This window comes from Oryctolagus cuniculus, chromosome 12, assembly GCF_051225735.1.
Source record: "Oryctolagus cuniculus isolate XC-2025 breed Fujian yellow rabbit chromosome 12, ASM5122573v1, whole genome shotgun sequence".
Classification (NCBI taxonomy): Eukaryota; Metazoa; Chordata; class Mammalia; order Lagomorpha; family Leporidae; genus Oryctolagus; species Oryctolagus cuniculus.
This window is the reverse complement of record NC_142878.1, coordinates 108,664,602-108,687,746: the sequence shown is the minus strand read 5'-3', so window position 1 is coordinate 108,687,746 and position 23,145 is coordinate 108,664,602. Positions and strand designations below refer to the sequence as shown.

General features: G+C 67.4%; 3 protein-coding genes across 23 annotated transcripts; 2 read left to right on the top strand and 1 right to left on the bottom strand.

The window, feature by feature from the left end:
* The first annotated feature begins 417 nt into the window (after positions 1-417).
* On the top strand, positions 418-9,921 carry LMAN1L (lectin, mannose binding 1 like). 15 transcript variants are annotated; one of them, XM_070054662.2, is made up of 13 exons: positions 426-755; positions 2,108-2,262; positions 2,387-2,494; positions 2,574-2,632; positions 3,886-3,985; positions 4,233-4,353; positions 5,007-5,062; positions 5,462-5,594; positions 5,848-5,999; positions 6,879-6,946; positions 7,711-7,834; positions 8,305-8,429; positions 9,320-9,583. In XM_070054662.2, the coding sequence occupies exons 1-13, from the start codon at positions 587-589 to the stop codon at positions 9,447-9,449; spliced, it is 1,500 nt and encodes a 499-aa protein (XP_069910763.1). In that variant the 5' UTR covers positions 426-586; the 3' UTR covers positions 9,450-9,583. The 15 variants fall into 15 exon arrangements, 13 of the variants coding, with proteins under 13 accessions (XP_089166992.1, XP_089166993.1, XP_089166990.1 ...); XM_070054661.2 differs by having other exon boundaries at positions 430-755; positions 8,302-8,429; XR_016218441.1 differs by lacking the exon at positions 9,320-9,583 and having other exon boundaries at positions 422-755; positions 5,007-5,094.
* Positions 9,922-9,995: 74 nt separating this feature from the next.
* Positions 9,996-13,892, top strand: CPLX3 (complexin 3). Of its 2 annotated transcripts, XM_089310905.1 has the most exons (4): positions 10,381-10,504; positions 11,324-11,423; positions 11,507-11,594; positions 12,945-13,892. In XM_089310905.1, the coding sequence occupies exons 3-4, from the start codon at positions 11,508-11,510 to the stop codon at positions 13,167-13,169; spliced, it is 312 nt and encodes a 103-aa protein (XP_089167031.1). In that variant the 5' UTR covers positions 10,381-10,504; positions 11,324-11,423; position 11,507; the 3' UTR covers positions 13,170-13,892. The 2 variants fall into 2 exon arrangements, with proteins under 2 accessions (XP_051690602.1, XP_089167031.1); XM_051834642.3 differs by lacking the exon at positions 11,324-11,423 and having other exon boundaries at positions 9,996-10,504.
* A 3,801-nt stretch (positions 13,893-17,693) lies between these two features.
* On the bottom strand, positions 17,694-22,915 carry ULK3 (unc-51 like kinase 3). 6 transcript variants are annotated; one of them, XM_051834629.3, is made up of 16 exons: positions 22,721-22,915; positions 22,336-22,500; positions 22,129-22,249; positions 21,771-21,875; positions 21,223-21,366; positions 21,041-21,123; positions 20,626-20,781; positions 20,380-20,485; positions 20,166-20,206; positions 19,887-19,989; positions 19,712-19,776; positions 19,547-19,625; positions 18,922-18,959; positions 18,634-18,681; positions 18,461-18,527; positions 17,694-18,362 (listed from the first exon to the last, which is right to left on the bottom strand). In XM_051834629.3, exons 1-16 carry the CDS (start codon positions 22,820-22,822, stop codon positions 18,346-18,348), a joined length of 1,440 nt encoding a protein of 479 aa, XP_051690589.1. In that variant the 5' UTR covers positions 22,823-22,915; the 3' UTR covers positions 17,694-18,345. The 6 variants fall into 6 exon arrangements, with proteins under 6 accessions (XP_051690589.1, XP_051690588.1, XP_069910780.1 ...); XM_051834628.3 differs by having other exon boundaries at positions 18,922-18,962; positions 22,721-22,914; XM_070054679.2 differs by having other exon boundaries at positions 22,336-22,476; positions 22,721-22,913.
* Positions 22,916-23,145: the final 230 nt, after the last annotated feature.

Here is a 23,145-nt window from a genome sequence, read left to right as displayed (position 1 = left end):
CCCACTCTGGCTGCTGGGTCAGACTGAAGCCCCGAGCCAGCCAGAACTCCATCTGGGTCTCCCACGTGGGTGCAAGGCTTTCCCAGGCGCATCAGCAGGGAGCTGGGTCAGAAGTGGGGCGGCCCGGACGCCTATGGGACGCCGGCATCTCAGGCAGGGGCTTAACCCGCTGCGCCACGGCGCCGGCCCCTGCTCTGTCTCTCCAGGCCCGGTTTCCCAGGGCACTTGTTAAGGAAGGCGGGTGCTGGCAAGGATGGCTTCTGGGAGTGGGGGAGGGGCGGCGTTGGCATGCAGGGAGCAGCAGGACACAGAGGCCCATCTCCCTTAGCGGGGACAGGCCGGGGCTGCCAAGGGGGTGCCAGAGCGGAGGGGAAGCGGCCAGGGGGCTTGGGCTGCTGGGGAGGGGTCAGGCTGCAGGCAGCAGGGGGCATAGGGTCAAAAAGGAACCGGATGTCTGTGCAGGGGGGGCGGAGGGAGAGGTGAGGGCCAGAACCCAGCTCCTCCCTGCCTGGCCTGGCCCCAGGAGCCCCTCCCCGGCCTCGCAGCCACGATCCACCGCAGGGCCAGGCCTTCAGCTCCCTGCACAATGCCGGGGACCCGTGGGCCAGGGCCCTCGCTCGGCCTCCTCCTCCTCCTCCTCCTGGGCCCTGCGGGGGCCGCTGCTCCACGGCGCAGGTTTGAGTACAAACTCAGCTTCAAAGGACCGGGACTGGCACCGCCTGGGGCTGGGATGTCTTTCTGGAGCCACCATGGAGGTGAGGGCCAGGCGCGGGGACCTCAGAGTGTACAGTGGGTACGCAGTGGGTGTGCCAGGGCCAGCCTCTGCCCAGGGGGCCCCTCCCAGACTCGCTCCTGCTCCTCCTACCCCCCCACCCCGCCTCAGTTTCCCCTGTCTGCTTCCGACTTCCCCCTCCCCTCTCCTGGACCCCTCCCCTTACTCTGCCTCTCAGACCTCAAGCCCCCACCTGCCCGGCCCCTCCTGTCTGCTGTTCTGTCCGAAAGGGACCAGCTACCCACCTCTCACCCTGTGTGTGTGCCAGGGTGGAAGCGAGCTTAGGGGCATCCAGCCCACTGGTCTGTGCTCAGAGCCCCCCCAACCAGACCCACCCAGTCTGCTTCCCACCTGGTCTTGTTGGCAAGGGATCTGTGGAGGCCCATGGCAGAGGCGAGAGCCGGAAGAATGGGACTCGGGCTAGAGGGGGTGTGAGAGGAGCTGCTTGTTGCAAACCCACACCGCTCTGAGCTCTGCCCACCCCAGAGGTAGGCCACGGTTTTCCTTCAGAGCTGCCTAGAGGGCAGAGCAAAGAGAGAAAGCAGATCAGCTGCGTGTTTTTGTCCATGAGGTGTAGGTTCTCAGAACAGGAACGATTCCCGGCAGAAGCCAGAACCAAAGACCCCTCTAGGCGGGTGGCCTGGCCCCAGGGTCTTTCTTCCCGCCCCCAACAGCGGCACAGAGCCAGGCCCGCCTGTGCCTCCCTTGCTGCTGGGGGTGGGGGGGCTTGCCCAGTCGGGGGTGTCACAGGTGCCAGTGGCGGGGAGGGGTGGAGCCACATTCTCCAAGGTCACCCAGTGAGACCTGCCTGCCTGCTGATTGATTAATCTGGCCTTTTAGCAAACCCACCTGGCGCCCCTGGGTCCAGCCAGGACATGCAGGGCTGAGCAGGGCCCAGGAGCCTGTGCAGGGCTGACTGCGGGAGCTCCTGCCTCCCCACCCCTCCCCCACTCCTGGGCTCTGCAGAGCACACACTGGATCAGCAGCTTCTGCACGGCCTGGCCCCGGGCCAGCGTCCAGGCTGGCAGGCCAGGGGGTGGGGAGCAGCTGGAGCTCTGCCCCCGACTCCCCCTACCCCGCACCTGCCGAGCCGGCCTCAGTTTCCCTCCCTTCCTCTGCCCTTTCCTCACTGTCGGGCGGGCAGCTCCCACCTCTGCCCTTTGCCTTCCTACCCTCCTCCGCTCTCCCGGAAGCCGGGCGTGGCCCCAGCGGACAAGTCGGAGGCCTCCCTGGCTGCGCTCCCAGGCCCTTCCCGTCCCTCCGAGGCCTCAGTTTGCTCACCTGTAAGATGGACTCTTATGAGCACAGGGGGACCCTGAACTGTGCTGTCCACAGATGCCATCCTGGGCCTGGACGAAGTGCGCCTGGCGCCGTCCCTGAGGGACCGGGGTGGCGCCGTGTGGAGCAGGGTCCCTGTCCTGCTGTCTGCCTGGGAGGTGGAGGTGCAGCTGAGGGTGACGGGACCGGGGCGCCGGGGGGCCCAGGGTGTGGTGAGTGCCTCCCCTCCCCCACCTGACCTGGAGCCCAGGGGGAGGGCGAGGCAGGGAGGGGGCCATAGGCCCGGGGTTCCTGCGGCCTGCAGGGAGCCCTGACTTTGGGGCTGGGGCCCTGCAGGCTGTGTGGTACACGCGGGAAAGGGGCCGAGTGGGCTCTGTCCTGGGGGGGCCAGCCTCGTGGGACGGCATCGGGATCCTCTTGGACTCCTCGGCCGGGGACACCCAGGTGAGTGGACGCCTCCTGCCCCCACCTGCGCCCCAGCCTCACCTGTGCCCGGCTCGGCTGATGGTCGCCTCCCACACAGGACAGCCCTGCCATCCGCGTGCTGGCTGGTGACGGGCACAGCCCCAGCACACAGCTCGGGTAAGGGTCTGGCAGGAGCCCCCTGTGTTACCCTCTGCATTCCTGCCCCCGCCCCGCCGGGCCCCCAGCCTCCAAACCGCCATCCTCGCTGGCCTCCCACTCTGAGCTGCCGGCTGCCCCCAGGACGGGACTTCCGCTCACAGCCTCAGCGAGGCTTCCGGGGCCCCAGGACCAGTTTGCTCGCAGGTGGCCCAGGGAGCCCTCAGTCCCCTGAGCTCCCCGCCCCGCCCCAGTGCCAAGGGGCAGGACAGGGGCGGGCCTGGAATGACCATTTCACACCCCAGGGCCCCTCTTCCCCCCACGCCCTTGGTAAGTGGGGATCAGCCGAGGCCTCTGAGGCCCAGGGGAGGCAGGTGGCTGGCCCGAGGACACAGAGCCGCTGGCAGGGCTGAGACCAGAGCCCGGACTTGTGGGCCCCAGCAGGGCCTCTCCCATGTTCTGGATGACAGAGCTGACGTGGCTCTCCGCCCTCCCCAGTAGCTGGGCCGGTTTGCCAGTGCCCTCAGCAAACAGCCCCTGGCTTGTAACAATTAGAATAACTGCTGGCATCCACAACGCCGGGCACAGAGCCCTCTACCTTCCCCTTGCTGACTCGGTTAACCCTCATCACATCCTTACGAGGTCGCGGCAGTTAGTCTCCTCCTCATAAAGCCGAGGACGCGGGCGGGGAGGGGTGAGGCGGCTGCCCAAGGTCACGCAGCGCTGGGGCGGGCTTCCCGTCTGCTCTGTGCCCCTGCCTCCCTCTTGGCTGAAGGCGGCAGCGATGGGTGCCCTGGGGTGAGCTGCCCACGGTGCCCAGAGAAACGCAAAGCTCAGGGCTCCCTTCCGGCTGCTCTCCCACTCCCCAGGCAGGGAGGGGCTGGCCACCTTGTCCTTGTCTGCTAGGACTTGTCCCCTCATCACAGAGGGGAAGAAAGAGAAGCCCTGCCCGGGGGACCTGGGCCGAAGGGAGGACAGTGGGGAGGGACGGGCTCCGGGGGCATGGCGGGCGCACACCCTGCTGTTGGCAGTGCGGGCCTCTGCCCTCTGGGGTGGGGTCACAGGGAGACCCCTGGCCCTTCTGTAGGGGGCAGGGCCCAACACTCAGCTGACCGGGGCTTGCTTCCTCCTCAGTGAGAAACCACGGCAAGGGACACTGGAGTAGACAGTGTGTAGGGGACAGGGGGCGGCACTGTAGGCCTGGGCAGAGAAGCTGCTGGCCACTGGCCCGGTCTTGGGTCCTTTGTGGCCTGCTGCATTCCAAGTGCCCACAGGGGTGGGGCCAGCCGGGTGCTGGGCCTCTGTCGCCGGGACTTCCGGAACCGGCCATACCCCATCAGAGCACGGATCACCTACTGGGGACAGAGACTGCGTGTGAGTGCCCTGCCCCGTGGCGGGCCATCTAGGTGACGGATGCCCGGGGTCCCTGGCACACACAGGCCAACACACACACAGGCCCCCCCCCCACACCCGGAGCCCCAGTATCCACTGCACACACGTCCTTCCAGTCTGCGGGCCGGTGGGCGGGGACCAGGGAGTCAGAGGTGGGGTGGATGTCCTGCCCCCCCTGCTCCGCAGAGGAGGGAGGGGCTCACTGCCTCCACTCCTCCGTGCCCTGCAGGTATCCTCCAACAGCGGCCTCACTCCCCACGACCCTGATGAGGTCTGTGTCGAGGTGGGGCCCCTGCTATTGGCCCCTGGAGGATTCTTTGGGGTCTCGGCAGCCACTAGCACCCTGGCAGGTGAGGCTCCCTCCAGGCAGGTGAGGGGGGGTGGGGGGCGGTGCTTAGCAACTCCGGCTCAGCCAGCGTTCTAGAGAGCCCCGACGGGGGGCTGAGCCACTTCCCCACTGTGTGCACCCACCCCAACTGGATGTACGCGGGCAAGCAGAAGAGGGACAGCCGTGGGGACATTTAGGGGGCACCTGCTAAAGAACAGGGTGCAGTTGGAGCTCGGAGTCCTTGAACTGCTGGCGTCCGTGGTGCGGAGCTTACTCTACACCGGGCACCGTACACCCGGTATACAGGGCGCCACCCCTTGCTGGCTTGGTTAACCCTCATCACATCCTTATGAGGGCGCTGCAGTGATCTGGGCTTTAGACTCTGGGCACTGGGGAGCCATGGAAGGTTCCTGAGGAGGACAGTGACATCAGAGCCAGGCTGGACAAGGGGCTGCTTTGAGGCCTGGGCCCGGAGGGTGCTGCGTGGTCCCCGCTCCAGCCCAGGATGTGCCAAGGGGCACCTGGACTGTCCATTTGCCCCACGTGCTGGGGGCTGTCTCTGGTTGAGGGCGTGGCTCAGCTCTCGGGCCCTACCTCCTGCCGGGTGCTTGCTTGGCAGGGTGCCTGGGCAGGGTGCTGGCTGGGGGCCCACCTCCCCCCGCCTCCGCCTTCCAGATGACCACGACGTCCTGGCCTTCCTGACCTACAGTCTGCACGAGCCGGGCCCAGAGGTGACCGACGCCTCCCCAGCGCTGCCACGCAGGTTCTCGGAGTTCTGCTCAGGCCTTGTGCCGGGGGCCAGGCCCTGTCCTCACGGCCTCCCAGGCTGGCAGCTCAGAGCGGAGGGAGCTGGGGGCCGGAAACCAGCAGGCGCAGGGGCTGTGGGGGCGTGAGGATGGGGTCTGGACCAGCCAGGGGCCACAGAAGGCTGTGGGACCTGAGCTTGTAGGAGCCGTGTGGACAAGGGCATGGGGCCCGGCGGGGGTGGGGCAGAGGCTGGGAGCTGGACTCAGGTCTCTTCCCCTGCCTGGAGCTTGGCTGTCAGTGAGCAGGGAGCGGGGCGGCGGGAGGGCGTCCTTGCCTCTGGACCTCCCCTGGGTTCCAGCTGGACTTCCTGTCTCCCCGCCCAGGCTCCCCCGCAGCCACTCCCAGAGGCGGAGCAGCTCCGCCTGGCCAGGCGGCTGGAGGCGCTGCGGGCAACCCTGGCCCTGGGCGCTCGGGAGGACGTCGTTCCGAAGCCGGACTCCGGTGCCCAGGGCGGGGGTGGGGACCCGGGGAGTGGGCAGCTGGGGCAGGGGAGCATCTTCCCTTGGAACCAGGAGTCCTGTAACCAATGGGGCGAGGGAGGCCTGGGGGCTGGGCCCAACACACCCCCGGGCACATTTCCCAGGGGCAGGTCTTCCAGGCAGAAGCCACACCTCCTGGTGCCCCTCCCTGAGAAGCCCCACCCCCAGGTAGGCTGTTGCCCCGCCCCCACCCCACGGGCTGCCTGACCCAGCTCTGCCCCACCCCCCAGGGGAAAGGCTCAGTGACCTGGAGGAGAGCCTCAGCCGGCACAGCCGGGTCCTGCAGGCCCTCGGGGGTCTCTCTGAGCAGCTGGCCCAGGCACGGAGGCAGTGGAAGCAGCAGCTGGGGGCCCCAGGCCAGGTCCGGCCAGAGGGAGGCTGGGTGAGTGGCCCCTCGGGCGTCCAAGATTCCACCTGCAGGCCTGGTCCAGCGCCAAGTGGGCTCTGATTTGCCTGGAAGAGGAACAAGTGCTCCAGCCGGGGGCTGGTCTCCTCCAGGGCCTGCAGGGACAGGCAGGGCAGGTGCAGCTGGGGCTGGGAGAGCGAAGGAGGCCAGGTACGCGGGGGCTGCGGGCGAAGGCAGAAATAGACCAGGTGCTAATCTGCTTGGAGCACGCGGCGTGCACACGGCTCGCTTCACGCTCAGCTGCACCAGAACCCGGCTTCAGCGGGGCTGCCATCCCGGCGGCTCCCTAGGGATCCATGCCCAGGGCAGGCCCAGCCCAGAGGGGCCCTGAGGGCCGTAGCGGCCCAGGTGGTAGGAACTGGGCACAGGGGGCAGCCGGGCTGTGACAGCGTGAGGGCTCCATCCTGTGTCCTTGAGCCAGAGTGGCTCAGAGGGGAGGGGCTCCCCGGACCCCTCCAGCCAGATTCCATCATCCATCCCCAAGAGGGACGTCCCCTCTCCAGGTCACAGGATAGGGACCCAAGCGCGGTGGCTGTGTGTGTGTGGGGGTGCTGATCAGCACTGGCCCCAGCTTGGAAGCCGCCCTGGGGGAAGAAGGAGGCAAAGGAGACTCCCTGGGGGGGCAGCGCCCCTTTAGAAGGGAAGGGAGAGGCACCCCTGGGGAGAGGGGTTGCGGGGAGCTCCAGCAGCCCAGGTGGACGGGTGTCAGATAAACACCAGGTATCCAAATAGGAGAGTGCAGGTGATGGGCTAACACCGCTGGGAGGAGTGGGGGGCCTGTGTTCCCTGGGCCAGGGGCTCTGAGAAGACAGGGGCTGTGACCCGGACCCTGGACAACGGGCTGGCCTCCCGCAGGACTCTGCCCAGCTCAGCACCCTGCTCTGTGGACAGCGGACTCTGCTCCAGGCCCTGCGAGAGATGCGGTGAGGGGCAGGGGAGCAGGGGGGCAGGGAGAGGGAGGAGAAGCCCCCATCAAGTCGCTCTGCTGCCTGAAGTGCACCCCCCACCCCTGCTCGCCTCCCCTCCCTCCCTCACCGCCCAGTACCAAGCCTGGGAACTGGCAGGGCTGGAGGTGGGGTGAGGTTTGCTGAGCTGACCTGGATTTGAATGGAACCAAGTTTAAGGATTCCAAGTCCTTGTTCAAAAGCGACTTGTCCACCCGCAGCCCCGGGGGGATTAGTACACAGGAGCCTTCCTTTAGCTTGGAAGGAGGAGGGAGTGTTCTGATGGGGTTTTCAGAAAGAGCCGGGCTGGGGTCAGGCCAGTGGGAGGAGACAGTCCCCAACTTCACCGGGCCCTGCTCTGGCCTCCCCGCCTCCCACTGCGAGCCCGGCCTCCAGAGCTGCCCACGGGGCCCCGGGCTCAGATAGCCCCTGCATAGTGCGGATCCTGCGGCTGGCACCCAACACCACCCGCCCCACACGTGCACACGCCTGGGGCTGACGCAAGGGAGGAGGGAGAGGAGCTGACTGCCCAGTGGGCTGGGATGGAAGGCAGGGCCCAGGGGAGCCTGGGGCTGAGACAGCTCCGGGAGAGCCTTCGCTCAGGGAGAGCTGTCTCAGGTTGCAGGAAGAAAGTCCGGGGCGGAAAGAAGGGGCCCGTCCGTGTGCCTTGTGTGGCCACCGCTGGCGATTGCAGGGAAGGACGAGGGCCTCTGGCTGCAGCTCCCCCGCTCTCCCCCTGCCAGGGATGCCGCGGCTCTGATGGCCTCGGGAGCACGGGTCTCCTTCCTGCCCGTGGGCACCAAGCACCACTTCTCAGAGCTGAGGCAGACCCTCGGGCTCCTGCAGACGGACCTGCGGAGTGTGGTGGTGAGGGGCAGGCAGCGGGGGAGGGGGGAGCCCCTCCCCGGGCTCAGCCCAGACGCCCCTCTCCCAGGACCCCTGGCGCACCTGCCTGTCTGCCTGGGTGTGCAGCTCTCTGCAGGGATGGAGACCGAGCAGGGTGGGAGCAGGGACAGCGCTCAGTGACCAGGCAGGAGGAGCTGTCAGGAGAGCCCCTGCCCTGTCTCGGCCTTCCCCTCGCCCTCCTCCTTGCCTGGTGCTGTCAGCGTCTCCCCCTCTTCTCTTGAGCCTCTGACCCCTGAGGATCCCAGGCCCTGGGCCTTCCCAGCTGTTCCCACAGATGGAGCCGTGGGAGCTCGGGTAGGGGAGGCGGCTTCGTCTGCTGCCCCTCCTCCAGGCTCCTTGGATAACAGCCAGGGCACCCCGAGCCTGGGGCGGGGAGACACAGGGCCGCACATGGCCCAGATTCCAGCCCCCTCCCTTTGCCCTCTCAGAAGACAGCAGTCCAGGCCCCCTGCCAGCCCGGCGGGTGCCCAGGGGTCTCCTCCTGCCTGCGGCCCAGCGTCCTCCTGCTCTTCCTCCTCGCCCAGACTGTGGCCTTCTTCTGCTACGTCCACTTCAGGTGGGCTCTCCCTGGGCAGGGCTTCCTGTGCCACAGGCATCCTTGGTGCTGGGCTGTAGCTTGTCCATTGGAGAGGGGGCGCTGGGCTCCAGAGGGCAGCTGCCCAGCTCACCCTCAGGGAAGGAGCAAGACAACACAGGTTGGGGCCCATTGTCTGACCAGGCACAGAGCCCTGCCCGGTCCGAGGCCTGCTCTCACACAGTTCTCAGACACCCACATGGGCCACCAGGGCCGTGCCCGCAGGAAGTTCAGGGTCTATGGGAGTGTGGCACAAAGCACCTGACCCAGCCTGCAAGGGACACCTGATCAGGGTCATCAGGTGACAAGAAGATTCTCAGCTTACAAGATAGGATGCCCGGGGGACAGTGTGACAAAAGGCATGGGGCTCGGACACAGCACAGCACGCTGGAGAAACAGCGCAAGTCTTGTTCGAGCACAGGGCAGGAGCAGTTTGTGAACTGGGGCAGAGAGCGAGTTAGAGAGGTGTGGGGGCACTCTTTCTGCTGGGGGGGTGTTTGTGGAGTGAGTGTGCGCTGCTTAGAGGTGTGGGGTGTGCCGAGGGCCTCAGGAATGAAGGTGGTGAGATTTCAAGTCCAGAAAAATCCGTGGGGCTGTGCCGTGGCCCCGGAAGTGCAGTGACGTGTAGAGAAGGCACAGGTGGTCACGGACACAGGCTGGGGCACGTGCACTGGGGTGCAACATGGCAGGAAGCCTGGGACAGCTCTTCAACCCGGCGGGTGTGGGGGGGGGGAGCGTGCACCTACATGGCAGGCCCAGGGAGCCACGGCCGGTCCCAGGCAGAGGGGGCAGTGGTGCTGTGAGTGTAGGGGGCTTGGTTTCAAAAGCGCGGAAGACCGAGACTCAGGTCCCCTTTCTCTCTCTGGCTGCAGACAGGAGCTGGACAAGCGCTTTCGGGAGTGTCTGTCCAGAGGCGGCCTTCCTCAGGGCCCTGCCCCACACATCGCGAGCGCCCTGGGGGCTCTCAGGAGGCAGCCCCTCTCCCCCAACACGCAAGCCTGACCACAGCCCCTTCTCACTGGCGAGTGGGCAGCGTGGCGTCTTCTGTGTGCCCAGCTCCCGCTCACACCTCAGCGGCTGGCAAGCTCCCGCCTTATTAAAAGTGATCCCTGCCTCCCCAAGCTCTGACACCATCACTGACCTCCCAGGTTCCCCTTGATCTCTCCCAAAGGCGTCCGCCTCCTCTGGGTAGGGAGCGAGGTGTGTGTGAGGCCAAGGGATGGACTGACCCCTCAAACGCCTGCACTTATAGGGGCAGCAGGAGCCACATGTGTGTATCATTCTCCCCAAACGCACCCAGAACAAGGAGAGGCATCTCCCACGCACCCCCACCCCCCGCAGCTCCAGGGGCAGCAGGGCAGGTGCAGGAGCGAGCACCCTGGGAGCCCCTCCCCCTCCCCCGGCCCCGCTCCCAGAGCCTGAACTGGGATTCGGGCTCCAGCTCTCGGGTCTCCCCCCATTCCCTGTCAAGCTCTTTGGGCAGCTGCTGGGGTCGGGGTGGGGGTGTGGGGAAAGGGGCGGGGGAAACGGGGTGGAGTTCAAGGCAAGGTTTTTGCCCCCAGGCTGCTACCCCACCTCCCTGCCGAAACCCAAGAGGGGAGCAGGAGTCCGCACAGCCCCTTTCCCGGAGGACACCCTACCACCCACCGCGCGCCGAGATGCGCGGTCCGCGGTGCTCGGCGGAGCTGGCGTTGAGGGAGGCACGTGGGAGAGGCGGGAGTGGGGAGCGGGCACGTGGCCCCGCCCGCCCGGCCCCGTGCGTGCCCCCCGCCCCTCTGGGGAGGGGGCGGAGGCGGGGGCGGGCGGCGCCGGCGAGCGCGCGCGGCGGGCGCTGTCCGCGGGCCCAGTGCTGAAGCAGGTGCGGACGTGGCCGGCGCCCGGCCCGCGAAGACCATGGCGTTCATGGTGAAGACCATGGTGGGCGGCCAGCTGAAGAACCTCACCGGCAGCCTGGGGGGCGGCGAGGACAAGGGAGACGGGGACAAGTCGGCGGCCGAGGCGCAGGGCATGAGCCGGGAGGAGTACGAGGAGTACCAGAGGCAACTGGTGGAGGAGAAGTAAGTGGGGGCCCCCTCCCGGCTCCGGCGACCCCCCACCCGCCCGCCCGCTCCCGCCGGCTCTGCCCGCGCGGGACGGACTCGAGCCCCGAAGCCCTCATCCCACTTTGGTAGATAGTGTTAGGGGCGGGTCCCTGCCCTCTAGGCTGTCCCCGGAGTCACCCAGTCTCAATTCCAGGACCCTGCTCCAGCTTCTACTCCTGCTCAGGAGGAGTGAGGGGCCTGGGATGGGGAAGGGGGTGCACGTGCATTTCTGACAGAACCAGTAATCCCTTAATCCGATCTGGTCCCAGCCGCCTGCGTCTTCTCCCCGCTGGGGCTCTGAGAAGCAGGGGAGCCCTGGGCGGTGGGAAGCTGATGTCGGGATGGGGGCACTCTCAGGCAGTGACCCTGCCTACCCCCGCCCCCCACTGCCCAGTGCTGGAAGGGCAGCTCCGGTGGGCTTGGGGCTGGACCCCGGAGCGATTAGGCTGCTAGGGTTCAGATTCTGCTGGGTGACTTTAGGCAAGTTTCTGAACCTCTCTGTGACAGTGTCCACCCTACGTGTTGAAGGGCAAATGACTTGATGCTTGCAAACTGCTCAGCACAGTAACCGGCACCTGGTGTCCTTGCTAAGCATCACTGTCATTTCTCTTAGTCCTGAAAACCCGGTGTAAATTGCAAACTCTTATCCCCAATTTACAGAAGGGAAGGTAAATGACTTCCCCAAGGACATCCCTAACGCGGTGGTGGCTCCAAGCCTGTCTCAATGCTTTCCTTGCCATGGCACAGCCTCACGGGCAGGGAGGAGAGAGCAGGTGTGATGTGTGGAACTTTTAGGGTCTGTGGCAAGAGCCAGATCGACCCATCCAGTGGGACAATGGGCGCTAGGACAAGGACAGACCCCACAGCTGGGCAGGACTTCCCTGGCTACACACAGGTGGGACTGCTGCAGGCGGCCCTGGGGGCTCGAGACCCCTCGCTCATCCCTGGCAGTGACACCCCCTCCCCCGTGCCCGGCAGGATGGAGAGGGACGCCCAGTTTGCACAGAGGAAGGCAGAGCGTGCCACCCTGCGGAGTCATTTCCGAGACAAATACCGGCTGCCCAAGGTAAGCGGGGTGCACCTGCCAGGCTCCTTCTGCAGCATCGCTCAGCCTGGGTAAGACCGACACGGTGCTCGGTGGATCCGGCTCTCCCTCACTCGTTCACTTGATGTGAGCAGGTGCCTGCCCAGGGACAAAGCTTGATGCTGAGGGGGTAAAGTCCTCTGGAGATGGACAGGTTGTTTGTTTGTTAGTTTCTGGAGCAAACCCCGTCCTTTCTCGCCACCTCTGTCCTCCCCAGCCGGAGGTGGTGGACCTTACTGAAGGGGTGGGTGCTCAGAGGAGTGGGGTAGGAGTGGGGTGCTTCCAAACACACCTGGAGGGCCAGCTGGGAAAGAAAGGTCACTGTCTGTGTTGTCCCGGGTCCTTGACCTTCCTGTCCTCCCTGCCCTCCCCGTGCAGCTGCCAGGGAGGGCTGACTCTCACAGCAACAAATGAGGAAACGGAGGCCCGGAGAGATTAAGGGGCTTAGCTGGGGTCATGGGGCAGAGTGATGCAGCCGGAGGGTGGGTGGGCGGAGGCCGCTCTGGGCTCTGAATCCTGAGCCCGCTGCGCCTGGGCCGGGGGCTGCTTTCCAGGGCCTGGGGTCTGCGCACAGAGAGCCCCTTCCCTCCTCTCCGTGTAAGTCTGCTTCAGGATGGTTGCTCGGCCACTCCTTTCTGTGTGCCCAGAACTTTGCTCGCCTCTGACTGGGGACTGGACGCACAGAGCTCCATTCTGCTGGAATCCAAGATCAACTCTGAATGTCACATTCCCTCCGCTGCACTTATCGCCGCCCCTCCCCCCCAGCCACGCCTCGGGCTCCCCACAGGGCACCAGGGTCCTGAAGGCTCTCAGAGGGGTGCCTGCCCACAAACCCAGCTAGGGGCGGACTGGTTCCTTCCACCATGGAACTCTGTGCCAGTAGGAGAGGCAGGACTTGGATGCCACTGCGCGGGACCCAGCTGGACAGGCCAGGGAGGTGCAGCGGCCCTTACTGGGCGTCCTGCAGAGACCACAGATGCGGTGCTCACCGCTGCACGACGGTGGCTCCCCTGCCCGCCACGTGTGGAACTCAGGCAGGCTGCTCATGTATCTGAGCTTCAGGCTCCTTATTTGTAAAGCGGAGGTAGCAACACCCACCTCACAGGGCTGTCCGTCTGTCAGGTGCGTGGTGGACGATGGTGCCGTCCTCGGCTGTGCCCTCTGTGTCGCTGACGACAGCCAGCACATGCCTGAGCTGACGGTAGCAGTGGGACTCCCGGCTGGGTGTTTCCACCTCCTTACTCCCTGGCAGATCCTCCAGTCTCGAGAGCCTAGGGGTCAGGAAGCCCCCTCCTGCCCTTTCATGGACCGGCCTTCCCCCTCCCCCCCCAGAACGAGACGGACGAGAGCCAGATCCAGATGGTGGGGGGAGACGTGGAGCTGCCCCGGGAGCTGGCCAAGATGATCGAGGAGGACACGGAAGAAGAGGAGGAGAAGGCCTCCGTCCTCGGGCAGCTGGCCAGCCTCCCTGGCTTGGACCTCGGCTCCATCAAGGACAAGGCCCAGGCCACCCTGGGGGACCTCAAGCAGTCAGCTGAAAAGTGCTGCATCATGTGACCGCTGTCCCTGGGGCTGCCCACAGGAGGGCTCAGGGTGTCTCAGCCCCCCAGGGGACCCACACCCCGCCTGGGGCCCTGTTCTCCCCGCCCCGCCCTAGCCCTGGAACCCATCTCATCCAAGCTCCAAGCTGGCCTTCTGGGAGCAAAGCCCCCAGGACCACCCTCCGCTCAGCCTGGGGAAGGCTTCTGGGGAGTGTAGGGCCAGGCCCATGTTCCTGCACCCGGGAGCACATGTGAGAGCCACACAGGGACCCAGCACACCGGCACGCGAGGGCAGAGCCCACGCTGGGCAGACGCGCCACGCCCAGGCCAGCCCCTCTGGACCCCGACACTCGGATGCTCCCGGAGGGGCTCTGGGCGGTCGCCCTCTGCAGACAGGAGGCTGGAGCGCCAATTTTCTCGTTGATGGTCTTTGAAAGTCTCTGCCCCCTGGGCCTCATTCTGTCCTCTGTGAAGTGGGACTGGGCCGGGCAGGTGTGGAGGGCCTCCCAGCCTCTCCCGTCCCTGTTCAGGGCAGCAGCTGCAGGCACAGCCTCGAGGGGGCCGGGCGCTGCTGTGCGAGGGGCGCGGCGCCAAGGATGAAGCTGGCACGGAACAGCGGCCCAGGCGGCTCTGGGCCTTGTGTGGGCCCAGGGCCCAGCTCATTTCTGTTCCTGTAGAATTCTCTCTGGATTCCATAGCTGGAGTCTTCTCTCCCAGCTCAGTGACGAATAAAGACCCCCACGATGTGCTGGCCTTCCACTTCTTCCCGCCCCCCGCCCCCACCCCTGCGCCTGTCCCCAGGAAGGGCGTCTCTGCTGGGAGGAGCCCTCCGGGCCAGGCCCCCCCCCAGCGGCAGCCCCTAGGAGGTGTGCAGGCTCTCCGCCGGCACAGCCTGGCATGGCTCTAGGTCCAGTGACTGGGGCGGGAGGACCCAGGGCTGGCATGCAGCTGTAGACGGGGTTGCTCATGGGCAGACAGGCGTCACCGGAGGCCACAGCTCAACCACAGCCGTCTGGGGCCCCGTGCCTGTCCCACCTCCTCATTTTGGAGATGGAAGTGTTAGCGGAGGTGAGTGTAGCGTTCTTGTCTTCGCGCAAGGAAGAATTCAGGAGTGAGACAGAGAGCAGTGGAGGGCAAAGCGGCAAGGTTTTACTGGGGCCAGGGCATCCGTAAGACTGGATGGGCACCTCTTCAGACAGAGCCTGAGAGACAGTGCCCGGTTCACTTAGGCTGGGTTTTAAGGGGGTCTATTCCTCCCCCACCCCCGCCTCCAGTACAAAGGGTTTGCTGAGTGTAGATTAGGAGAAACTGCTGCCCGGGTTTCAGTACGCGGTGCGATCAGACTGGGGAGCCCACCTGGCACAGCAGCCCCCCTAGAGTGCCTGATACCCCATTTGATGCCGAGGGGAGAGGGCTTTCCTGGGGAGCTTCCCTGGGGGAATGGCCGAGACCACCTGGGAAGTTATCAGGGTCTGGGCAGGACTGTGCAGTGTAAAATATTGGGGTGCTTTGGAGCTGTTGGTCCTCCCCAGGCCCCTCCCACACAGGCTGACTTCTAGCTGCCTGCCTAACAGACGTGGAGGCGAAGCAGGCAGGAGTGCTGCTGGTGACTCCAACTTCCACCGATCCCGGGGAGCCCAGTCAGCCCCAAACTGGGCAGTGCTCCATGTCCCCAAGAGCAGTCATTCGTCAGAACCAGGACTCTCCAATCTCAGCCGTCACCCATGCAGGGGCCCCCTAGGGTCTGGGGCCATGGCCTGCTGCTGCCCAGGTGCCGGCCTGTGGGGAGGCAGCCAAGAGTCACAGGCGGGAACGGCCACCAGGTTTGGTTTCAAGGGCAGAGCTTCCTTAGGGCTCCGTGTAAAATGAGGGACACACAGCTGTGCTGGAGGGGACGGTGGGGGTAGGCGGACAAGGGGGTAGGCCCGGGAGGACGCAGGATGAGGACAGGGCTGCTCGGGCCGTCACACTGAGCCTCTTTCTCCCGGCATCCCCCCAAGAAGGGCTGGTGGCCACCGACAACCCCTCCTGACCTTGGTGGAGCTGGAGGAGACCTGAGTCAGAGCCCGGCTCGGCAGTGTCAGCAGGCAGGGAGGCCGCCCCAGGGGCCCTCTGCCTAATGGGATTGGACAGACCCCGCCCCCTCAGCGGTTGGCAGGGCTGGGGGTGGGTGGGCGGGGAAGAGCTGGGGAGGGGCAGCATCCACGGAACCCCATAGAGCGGGCTGCCTGGGACCCCGGGCCGGGGAGTGGGAGGGGGCTGAGCCCCCACACTGGTCCCCACTTCACAGCCTGGGGACCCTAAGGAGCCTACCTGTCTGCAGAATGCCTGCAGTGGTGTGGGGGAGGTGCTGGGGTGGGAGGGGCCGGGTCTGGGGCTCAGATGGGCAGAGAGCAGGCGGCTGGGTGCCTCCCCCTCCTGCCCTTGCTCCCTGCTGGGGGCTGACCCGCCCCTCTCCCAAGCCCTCGGGCGCTGGACTCATTGTCTCCTGCCTTCTATTTATTTTCATTTATTTGAAAGACAAAGAGACAGAAACACAGATCCTCTATGCCTGTCTACTCCCCAAATCCCCAGAGCAGCCTGGGGCTGGATGGAGCAGAAGCCAGGAGCTGGGTACCCAATCCTGGTCTCCCACGTGGGCGCAGGGACCCAGCCACGGGAGCCAGCGTCACTGGAGCCTCCTAGGGTGCGCTGGGCAGGAAACTGGGTTGGGAGTGTGTGCTTTGCTGTGCCCTGCCCTCCCCTCTACACCTCTTATTTAGACAGTCATGCGCTCCCCAGGGGCCCACCCCTCCGGTGTGATATGAAGCCACCAAGAAAACCATCTGCCACCAAAACGTCCCTCTCATGGTGCCAAAACCCCTCCATCAGAGCACCAGGGTTTGGACTCGCGCCCCCCCCCTCCCCCAGGAAATGCTAGAGGACAGTGAGAGAGCCCCTCCGACCCCACCCCTGTGCTCTCTCAGGGGAAGCAGACGCCTGAGCGGGTCCCCAGCGTCCCAGGGGCTGTGGCTCTGCTTCACAAAGGATTTTGGGGGGGTCTCTGGTGCCCCTGGGCCCCCACCTGCTGCCTTGCACCCATCCTGACTGCTCAGGCCCAGGACCCTGGGGAAGGAGGGCGCAGATACAGGTGGTCCCTGGCAGGAGCAGGGGAGGGTGGCCAGGGCTCGCAGGGTGGAGGGTCTCCCGGTCCCCACTGCCAGATGCTCCCTCACACACGAGCCCCCAGCAGGCACTGGGGACATCTGGGCAGCTCACTGCCTGCTGACCCAGCTGGGGCTCAGCCCCACAGCCTTGAGGCTGGGGTGGGGTGGGGGCTTGAGGAGAGCAGGGGCTGGGAGTGGGGCGGGGTCCCGGGGACAGAGGTGGAAGCCGCCTCTTGTCACACCTGCAGGATCGTGAGGGTCTGAGTGCGGTGGGAGTTGCCTCGGGAAGTGGGCAGTGGCGTGTCCCCGCCCCTCCCCCAGGCCCACTCCCCACGGGAGGGATCCTTCTGGGTGACCTCCTCCCAGACCGACGGGCCTTCCTTGGCTCCCCAGCCAGCCGGGGGAGGGGCAGGTGGGCATGGGGACACTGGGCCCCTCAGTCTGCCCAGAGGCCTGCCCACTGCTTCCTGGGGAGGGGCCAAGTGGCCAGGGCTGGCTCTGAGGGCAGGTGGGAGGGAAGGCTGGGGTGTGCTGTGTGCCCCATGTTGAAGGTGAGAAGTGCAAACTCCCGCCCCAAAAGGAAAAACAGCTTTTGAAGAGCGGGTCTGCCCATTCCCCACGGGCCTAGCCAGCAGAGGCCCCAGCACTGGCCACCTCCTCCCAGTCCCCAGCCCGCGGGCGCCCCTGCTGGCCTCAGCCTCCTGGGTCGCCCCTCTGTACCCCTTCGAAGCCAGTGTGGCAGACCACGGGGGTCTTCATCCGCCTCCTGACCAAGGCCCCTTGTCCGGCCTGTTTCCGGACGCCAGGCCCAAGTACAGCACCTCCCCACAGACTCCCGTGGACACTTGGCCTCACCCTGGTTCTACCAAGAAGGAAACAGACTGCACAGTGGTTCCCCAGGTTCCGGGCTTGGGAGCTGAGGCAGCACCGTGGCCGCCCCTCCAGCCATGGGCGCCACCGCTCCACACTGCCCCCCAGTGGCCAGTCCTCTAACACCCAGGGTAACGGTGCTCCTGGGCTCTCTCAGGGGTTCCCCAGTGGCTCACTGGAGGTGCCCCCCAACTCTACCTCTAAGTCCCCAGGTCTGCTCCCCAAAAGTGCTGGTCACACCCAAACGTGGGTGGACAGGGCAGAGCCCGCAGGGAAGGGTGACCACTTGGAGGTCTCTGAGCACAAGACACCCCAAAAGGTGCCTTCCCCCCAATGCAGTTCACTGCTCTCACCAGCGCAGGGTGAGGGGGCAGTGGGAGGCCAGGGGCCCCCAACTAGGGCTTGGGAGTGTATGGTACAGAGTGACGCACCCCAGGCCAGCCGCACCCTCTTGGGTCCCCGGGGGCTGAGGACGGGAGGCAGGTGCACCCACCCCAGCCCGTGAGCAGGAAGAGCTGCACAAGTAGAGAAAATAATTTACTAGCGAAATGACAGAGTGCATTCTGTACAGCTGGGCTCGGGCACTGACGCCCCGGCTCTGTCAGAGCCCAGGTGTGCCCCCTTCTCCAGCGGTCAGCCCCTCTGTCCCCATGAGCCCGGGAAGGGGCTGCCAGGGTCACCCGCTGGCGTCACAGCAGCACCAGGCCCAGGGCAGGAGCAGCCCACCCCGGGAAGGGAGTTCGCTCCGTGCCTGCAGGAGCACTGGATAGTACCGAGAGGCAGGCAGGGCCTGGAACCCAGGAGGACAGGGCTGAGGGGGGGTGGTCCCTGAGGGGCTCGGCAGGCCCTGTTCCAGTGCAGGGAGACGAGGAAGGGGGAACGCAGGGCACCGCTGCCCGCGCAAGGCCCCAGCCCCTTCTCAGAGCAGATGTGCACGTGGCTGGGCGCCCGCCACACGGGGTCAGGACCCACGGGTCTCACGGGAGAAAGTCTCCTCTCCTCGCAGCGTCCTGCCCCCGGCACACCTCTGCAGGGTGGGGGTCCCGAGCGAGGCTGTAGACCCTGGGACACGGGGTCCCCGAGGTGCCCAGCCGAGGCTCTCCCGGGCTGCAGGGGCACCAAGTCCTGGGCGTCAGCCTGGCCTGGCGCGGCTGCCTCTCCATCCAGTCTTCCCGGTCACTGCAGGGTGCAAGCTGGGGGGGGCGGTGGAGCCAGTCTCAGGCTTCCGGCCAGAGAGGCAGAGTCCAGGGCCACCCCCAGGTGGAGGGCCAGACCCCAGGGCAGGACTCACAGCTGCGGACCGACTCCGACAGCCCCTCTTTGTCCAGGGTCTCTGCTTCCCAGTGAGACTCCCTCATCTGCGGAAGGAAGGGTACAGAGACGGGTGGAGAGGCCTTGGGCGGGGGCTGGCCAGGCGGACGGCAGGCCCACAGCCCTGAGCCCCAGGGAGCCGCAGGCGCCCACCTTGACCTGCTCCTTCAGGTACTCAGCTCGAGCCATGAGGGTCTGGACCTGCACAGGGAAGACGAGCCCACGGCTGTGAGGCGCCTCCTACCCAACTCCTCCCCACGCTCTCCAGGGCCCTCCGTGCCCCTTCCCCGCTCCCTCCTCCAGGAAGCCTTCCTGTCTGCAGCAGCCACACCGGGACACCTGAGGGTGGGGAACTCCACCGGGAACCCAGGGAGGTCCCCACAGGTAGAAGCAGAGAGCAAGGGGAAGAGAAGCCCCCAACCCTCTCAGCCCAGCAGGCACCTCGGTGTGAAGCAGCTCCCGCCTCCGGCCGGGGGGCTCTGCTGCAGAGAGAAGGCAGGCGGTGAGGGCAGCCAGCCCCGGGGACGGGGACAGGGATGGGGCAGGGGCGTACGTGCCAGGGGCAGCCAGTCCCAGGGACGGGGACAGGTCAGGGACGCACATGCCAGGGGCAGCCAGCCCCAGGGACGGGGACTGGGAAGGGGCGCACGAGCCAGGGGCAGCCAGCCCCAGGGACGGGGACTGGGAAGGGGCGCACGAGCCAGGGGCAGCCAGCCCCAGGGACGGGGACTGGGAAGGGGTGCATGTGCCAGGGGCAGCCAGCCCCGGGGACGGGGACATGGACGGGGCAGGGGCGCACGTGCCAGGGGCAGCCAGCCCCAGGGACGGGGACAGGGACAGGGCAGGGGCACACGTGCCAGGGGCAGCCAGCCCCAGGGACAGGGACATGGACAGGGCAGGGGCGCACCTGCCAGGGGCAGCCAGCCCCAAGGACGGGGACAGGGACAGGGCAGGGGTGCACCTGCCAGGGCAGCAAGCCCCAGGGACCGGGACAGGGACGGGGCAGGGGCGCACCTGCCAGGGCAGCCAGCCCCGGGGACGGGGACAGGGACGGGCAGGGACGCACCTGCCAGCAGCAGCAGCAGCTCTCCTAGGCTGCGCTCGTACAGGTCCAGGGCGTCCTGCTCCCCGCCAGCTTCCTCCTCCTGCAGCCACGTGGGGGACACCAGGCCACTCAGGGTCAGGACGTGGAGTCCTTCCCACCCCACCGGGACCCCCACGGCGCACAGACCTTGGCCATGGCAGCAGCAGACACTTCCAGGGCAGCCAGGAGGCGTGGCTTGTCCCGGGCCATCTCTGGGATGAGGGGCAGAGCTCAGGGTGAGGGGAGCGGACCCCAGCCTGCTGCCCCCCACCCCCAGGCTGGTGTCTAGGGACCAGAAGGGTGGGCCAGGGGCGGGGCCTACCTCTGAGCAGGTCGCGGGCAGAGGGCCCCTGGCGCAGCAGGGCCTGATTGGAGGAGGACACGATGGCCTTGAGCTCCTCCGCCCGGGACACGTACTGGCTCACCTGCAGGGGGCCGAGGGGCTGAGGAGGGGCTGGACCCCACCTCTCACCAGCTCCCACCTCCAGGCCCGCCCTCAGGGCCTCCCCTGCCAGCAAGTTCCGGTTCTAGGAGAGCCACGCCCTCGGTGCCCTGGCTGCTGGCCCCGCCCCCCCCATTTGCACCACGGAGTGGCACCCACCTTCGCCTGAATCGCCTCCTTCCGCCGGGCATCAACCTCGTCTGTGGAAGGCAGGTGTCGGTAGGAGGGGTCCGGGAGGTCCACACGAACCCCCAGCGCCCCCGAAACACTACGTGCCCATTTATGCCCCATGGAACCCCTGCCGGGCCACTCCCGGAACCTGTCCAGCGCAGCTATGGCCACAGCCACCCACGGGGCACCGCCCAGGACTCACAGTGGAGGGCGGGCACGAAGAAGTCCAGGGCCTTGCAGTAGAGCGACAAGGCGGCAGCCGCGTCCCCCTCCTGGTCCTTCGCCACAGCCTGCACCACCAGGGCGGTCTGCGGAGCAAGCGGGCCGGGGTCGGGCCCAGCTCTGCCCACGTCTGTGTCCACCCCCTGCCCTCATGGGGCACGCCACCTGCTCACCACCCAGGGGACGGACGGGACCCCTCAATCCACCCCCGCTCCCGCCTGCTCACGGCTCGGGCCAGGCTCTCCCCGCTGGGCATGTGTTCCAGGTCCACCCAGGGGTGGGCGAAGAAGTCCTGGAAGGAGATGCGGCGGCTGGGGTCCCGCTCCAGGAGCCGCTGCAGCAGGTCCCGGCAGTCTCGGGAGAGCGGCGGCCGCAGGGGGAGCTGCCGAGAGCGGGGGCGGGGACACATCACACTGGGCTCCTCCGGCCCAGGGCGCCCATGCTTGACGGTGGAGAAACTGAGACCCAGAGGGACAAGCCTCCTTCCCCGGACCCCCCCACTGCGCACGGAGCCCTCAGCGCGGAGGAGCCTGCTCAGGCCCTGTGCCCCCTCCCGGACTGCGCTGGGGGAAGCTGGGCCCGAGCCTGCTCTGGCCTTGACCCCATCGGTGGGCAGGCCCTGCGTCCCCTGCCGGACCCACCTCGATGACCCGGCTGCTTCGGATCTTCTCCTCCAGCTCCGAGAAGGACCTGGACGCGAACGGGGGCTTCCCGAAGAGTGCCTCTGCGGACGTGGCCGAGGGGAGGCAGGGAGGCGGGGTCAAGCCAGGCCCGGCCCTCACCGGGCAGGGGTGCGCAGTGCAGGCAGGGGCGGGGGTCTCACCGTACAGGATGACCCCCACGGACCAGAGGTCCACGCGGGCGTCGTACTGCCGCCGACACACCATCTCGGGCGCCATGTAGAGGGGCGAGCCGCGCAGCACGTGCTTCTCGTCCCATGGGGACATGTGCTGGGCGAAGCCGAAGTCTGCCGGGGAGGCCGGGCCACGGGCTCCATCCAATTCCAGCTGCTTCCGTTCCCGCCCCCGCTCCCAACCCGCCAGGGGGGAGGGGTCCTGCTCCCCACTGCTGCCGGTGCACACCGCACCCTGACTCAGGCCAGATCCTGAGGCTGGCCTCACACCAAACCCTGGCCTGTGTCCAGGGACCCCAAGCCCGGACACATGCAGCCTGAAGCCCTAAGCCCACCCACAGCGCGGCTGGGCCTGTGTGTGGCACCTGAGGAAGGTCCCACCTCCTGCCCACAGGGCCCAGCGTCTGACGACTCAACAGAGAGCGCTGTGAGAGCCAGGGCTGTGGAGGGAGCCCGGGCCGGGGAGGCCTCCGCACACGCCCCCTCCCCCAACCCCTCCCGGGCTGCGCCACACACACCTGCCAGCTTCAGGTGCGGCCGCTCCAAGGAGCTCAGCAGGATGTTCTGTGGCTTCAGGTCCAGGTGGGAGATGTTCCGTTCGTGCAGGAACTGCAGGGCACTGGCTGGCGCGCGGCTCCCAGCCAGGGAGGGAGGTCAGCGGGGCCCGCCCCCCTGCGCTGCTCCAGGCTGCCGCCAACCCTAAGGGTTTCCCCGGATTGCCCCGCCGCCTCTGCAAGCCTCCCGGGATGGCCCCAGCCCTGTAAGACCTTGCCCTCCCTTGCCAAACACTTGGGCCCTGGAACATTTCTCCTGCCTCTCTTAGAGCAGCTTAAGCCAGGGAGGGGCCCAGGCCAGGGCGGGGGTCGGGGCGCTCACCCAGCTGTTGCATGAAGACCCGGGCCACTTTCTCAGGCAGAATCCTGCGGGTGTGGATGAAGCGGGACAGGTCGCCGCCCGCGCAGAACTCCATGATGAGGTAGATGTGCTCGCTGTCCCACTGCGGGGGCGGGAGCGGACGGGCGGCCTGAGGACCGCGCCCTCCCCGCAGCGCCCCGGGAGGCCCCGCCCCCGCCCCGCGCCCACCTGGAAGTCCCTGAGCTGCACGATGTGAGGGTGCCGAATGCCCTTGAGGATCTCGATCTCCGTCAGCAGGTTCTCCACGGACGCCTTGTTCAGGCTCTTCTTGGCCACACATTTTATAGCCACCACCTCGCGAGTGTCCTTCTGGGGGGACGGGAGCTGTGGGCTCTGCTTGTGGGGGCGGGGCCCAGGGTGGCTGGAGAGGCGCGCCTTGGCCCCCCCGGACCCCAGCCCCGAGGTCTCCCACCCCCCCCTCCCGGGCCTAGACTCCGCGCAGCCCACCCGGCGGTCCCCCGGCCCGCAGGCTCCACGGGGTTGGGGCGCGCGTTCAGCCCGAGCGTGGCGCGGCGCTGCTCCGGGGCCCGACACCCCGAGGCGCCGCGCGCACCTTGGCGTAGGCCTTGTACACCGTGGCGTACGTGCCACTGCCCAGGCGCTCGGTGAGGATGAAGCCGTCCAGCCGCGGGGGGCCCCAGCCGGGCCCCGCCATCGCGGCCGCCGCGCACGCGCCCAGGTGCTCGCCCGGTTCCGGCAGGGGCGCGGGCTCCCTGCTGCCCCCAGCGCCGCCCGCCGGAAGTGCAGCGGAGAGGAGGCCGGCGCGGCCCCGCCCCTCGCAGCCGCCTGCTTCTCCTCTCGCCGCCCCCGCCCCGCATTCGCCGCCGAAGTCCCGCCCCCGCCGGCTCCTCCCGCGCTGGAGGCCCCGCCCCTCGCCGCCGCGGGCGCCTCCCCCGCCAGAGGACACGCCCCCAAGGCCGCCGGCTCCTCCCCGCGCTGGAGGCCGCGCCGCTCGCCGGGTCCCGCGGGGCGGAAGTG

What these genes read in the sequence shown, in the direction of transcription:
- LMAN1L (XM_070054659.2), top strand. Translation starts at nt 587, where the DNA reads ATGCCGGGGACCCGTGGGCCAGGGCCCTCGCTCGGCCTCCTCCTCCTC. An exon ending in GCCGGGGGGCCCAGGGTGTG is followed by an intron (nt 2,263 to 2,386) that starts GTGAGTGCCTCC and finishes GGGGCCCTGCAG; the next exon opens with GCTGTGTGGTACACGCGGGA. An exon ending in CCTCGGCCGGGGACACCCAG is followed by an intron (nt 2,495 to 2,573) that starts GTGAGTGGACGC and finishes CCTCCCACACAG; the next exon opens with GACAGCCCTGCCATCCGCGT.
- CPLX3 (XM_051834642.3), top strand. Translation starts at nt 10,341, where the DNA reads ATGGCGTTCATGGTGAAGACCATGGTGGGCGGCCAGCTGAAGAACCTC. An exon ending in AGGCAACTGGTGGAGGAGAA is followed by an intron (nt 10,505 to 11,506) that starts GTAAGTGGGGGC and finishes CGTGCCCGGCAG; the next exon opens with GATGGAGAGGGACGCCCAGT. An exon ending in ACAAATACCGGCTGCCCAAG is followed by an intron (nt 11,595 to 12,944) that starts GTAAGCGGGGTG and finishes CTCCCCCCCCAG; the next exon opens with AACGAGACGGACGAGAGCCA.
- ULK3 (XM_051834628.3), bottom strand. Translation starts at nt 22,822, where the DNA reads ATGGCGGGGCCCGGCTGGGGCCCCCCGCGGCTGGACGGCTTCATCCTC. An exon ending in CGTGGGGGTCATCCTGTACG is followed by an intron (nt 21,124 to 21,222) that starts GTGAGACCCCCG and finishes CCACGTCCGCAG; the next exon opens with AGGCACTCTTCGGGAAGCCC. An exon ending in GGGAGCTGCTTCACACCGAG is followed by an intron (nt 18,682 to 18,921) that starts GTGCCTGCTGGG and finishes TTCCCTGTGCAG; the next exon opens with GTCCAGACCCTCATGGCTCG.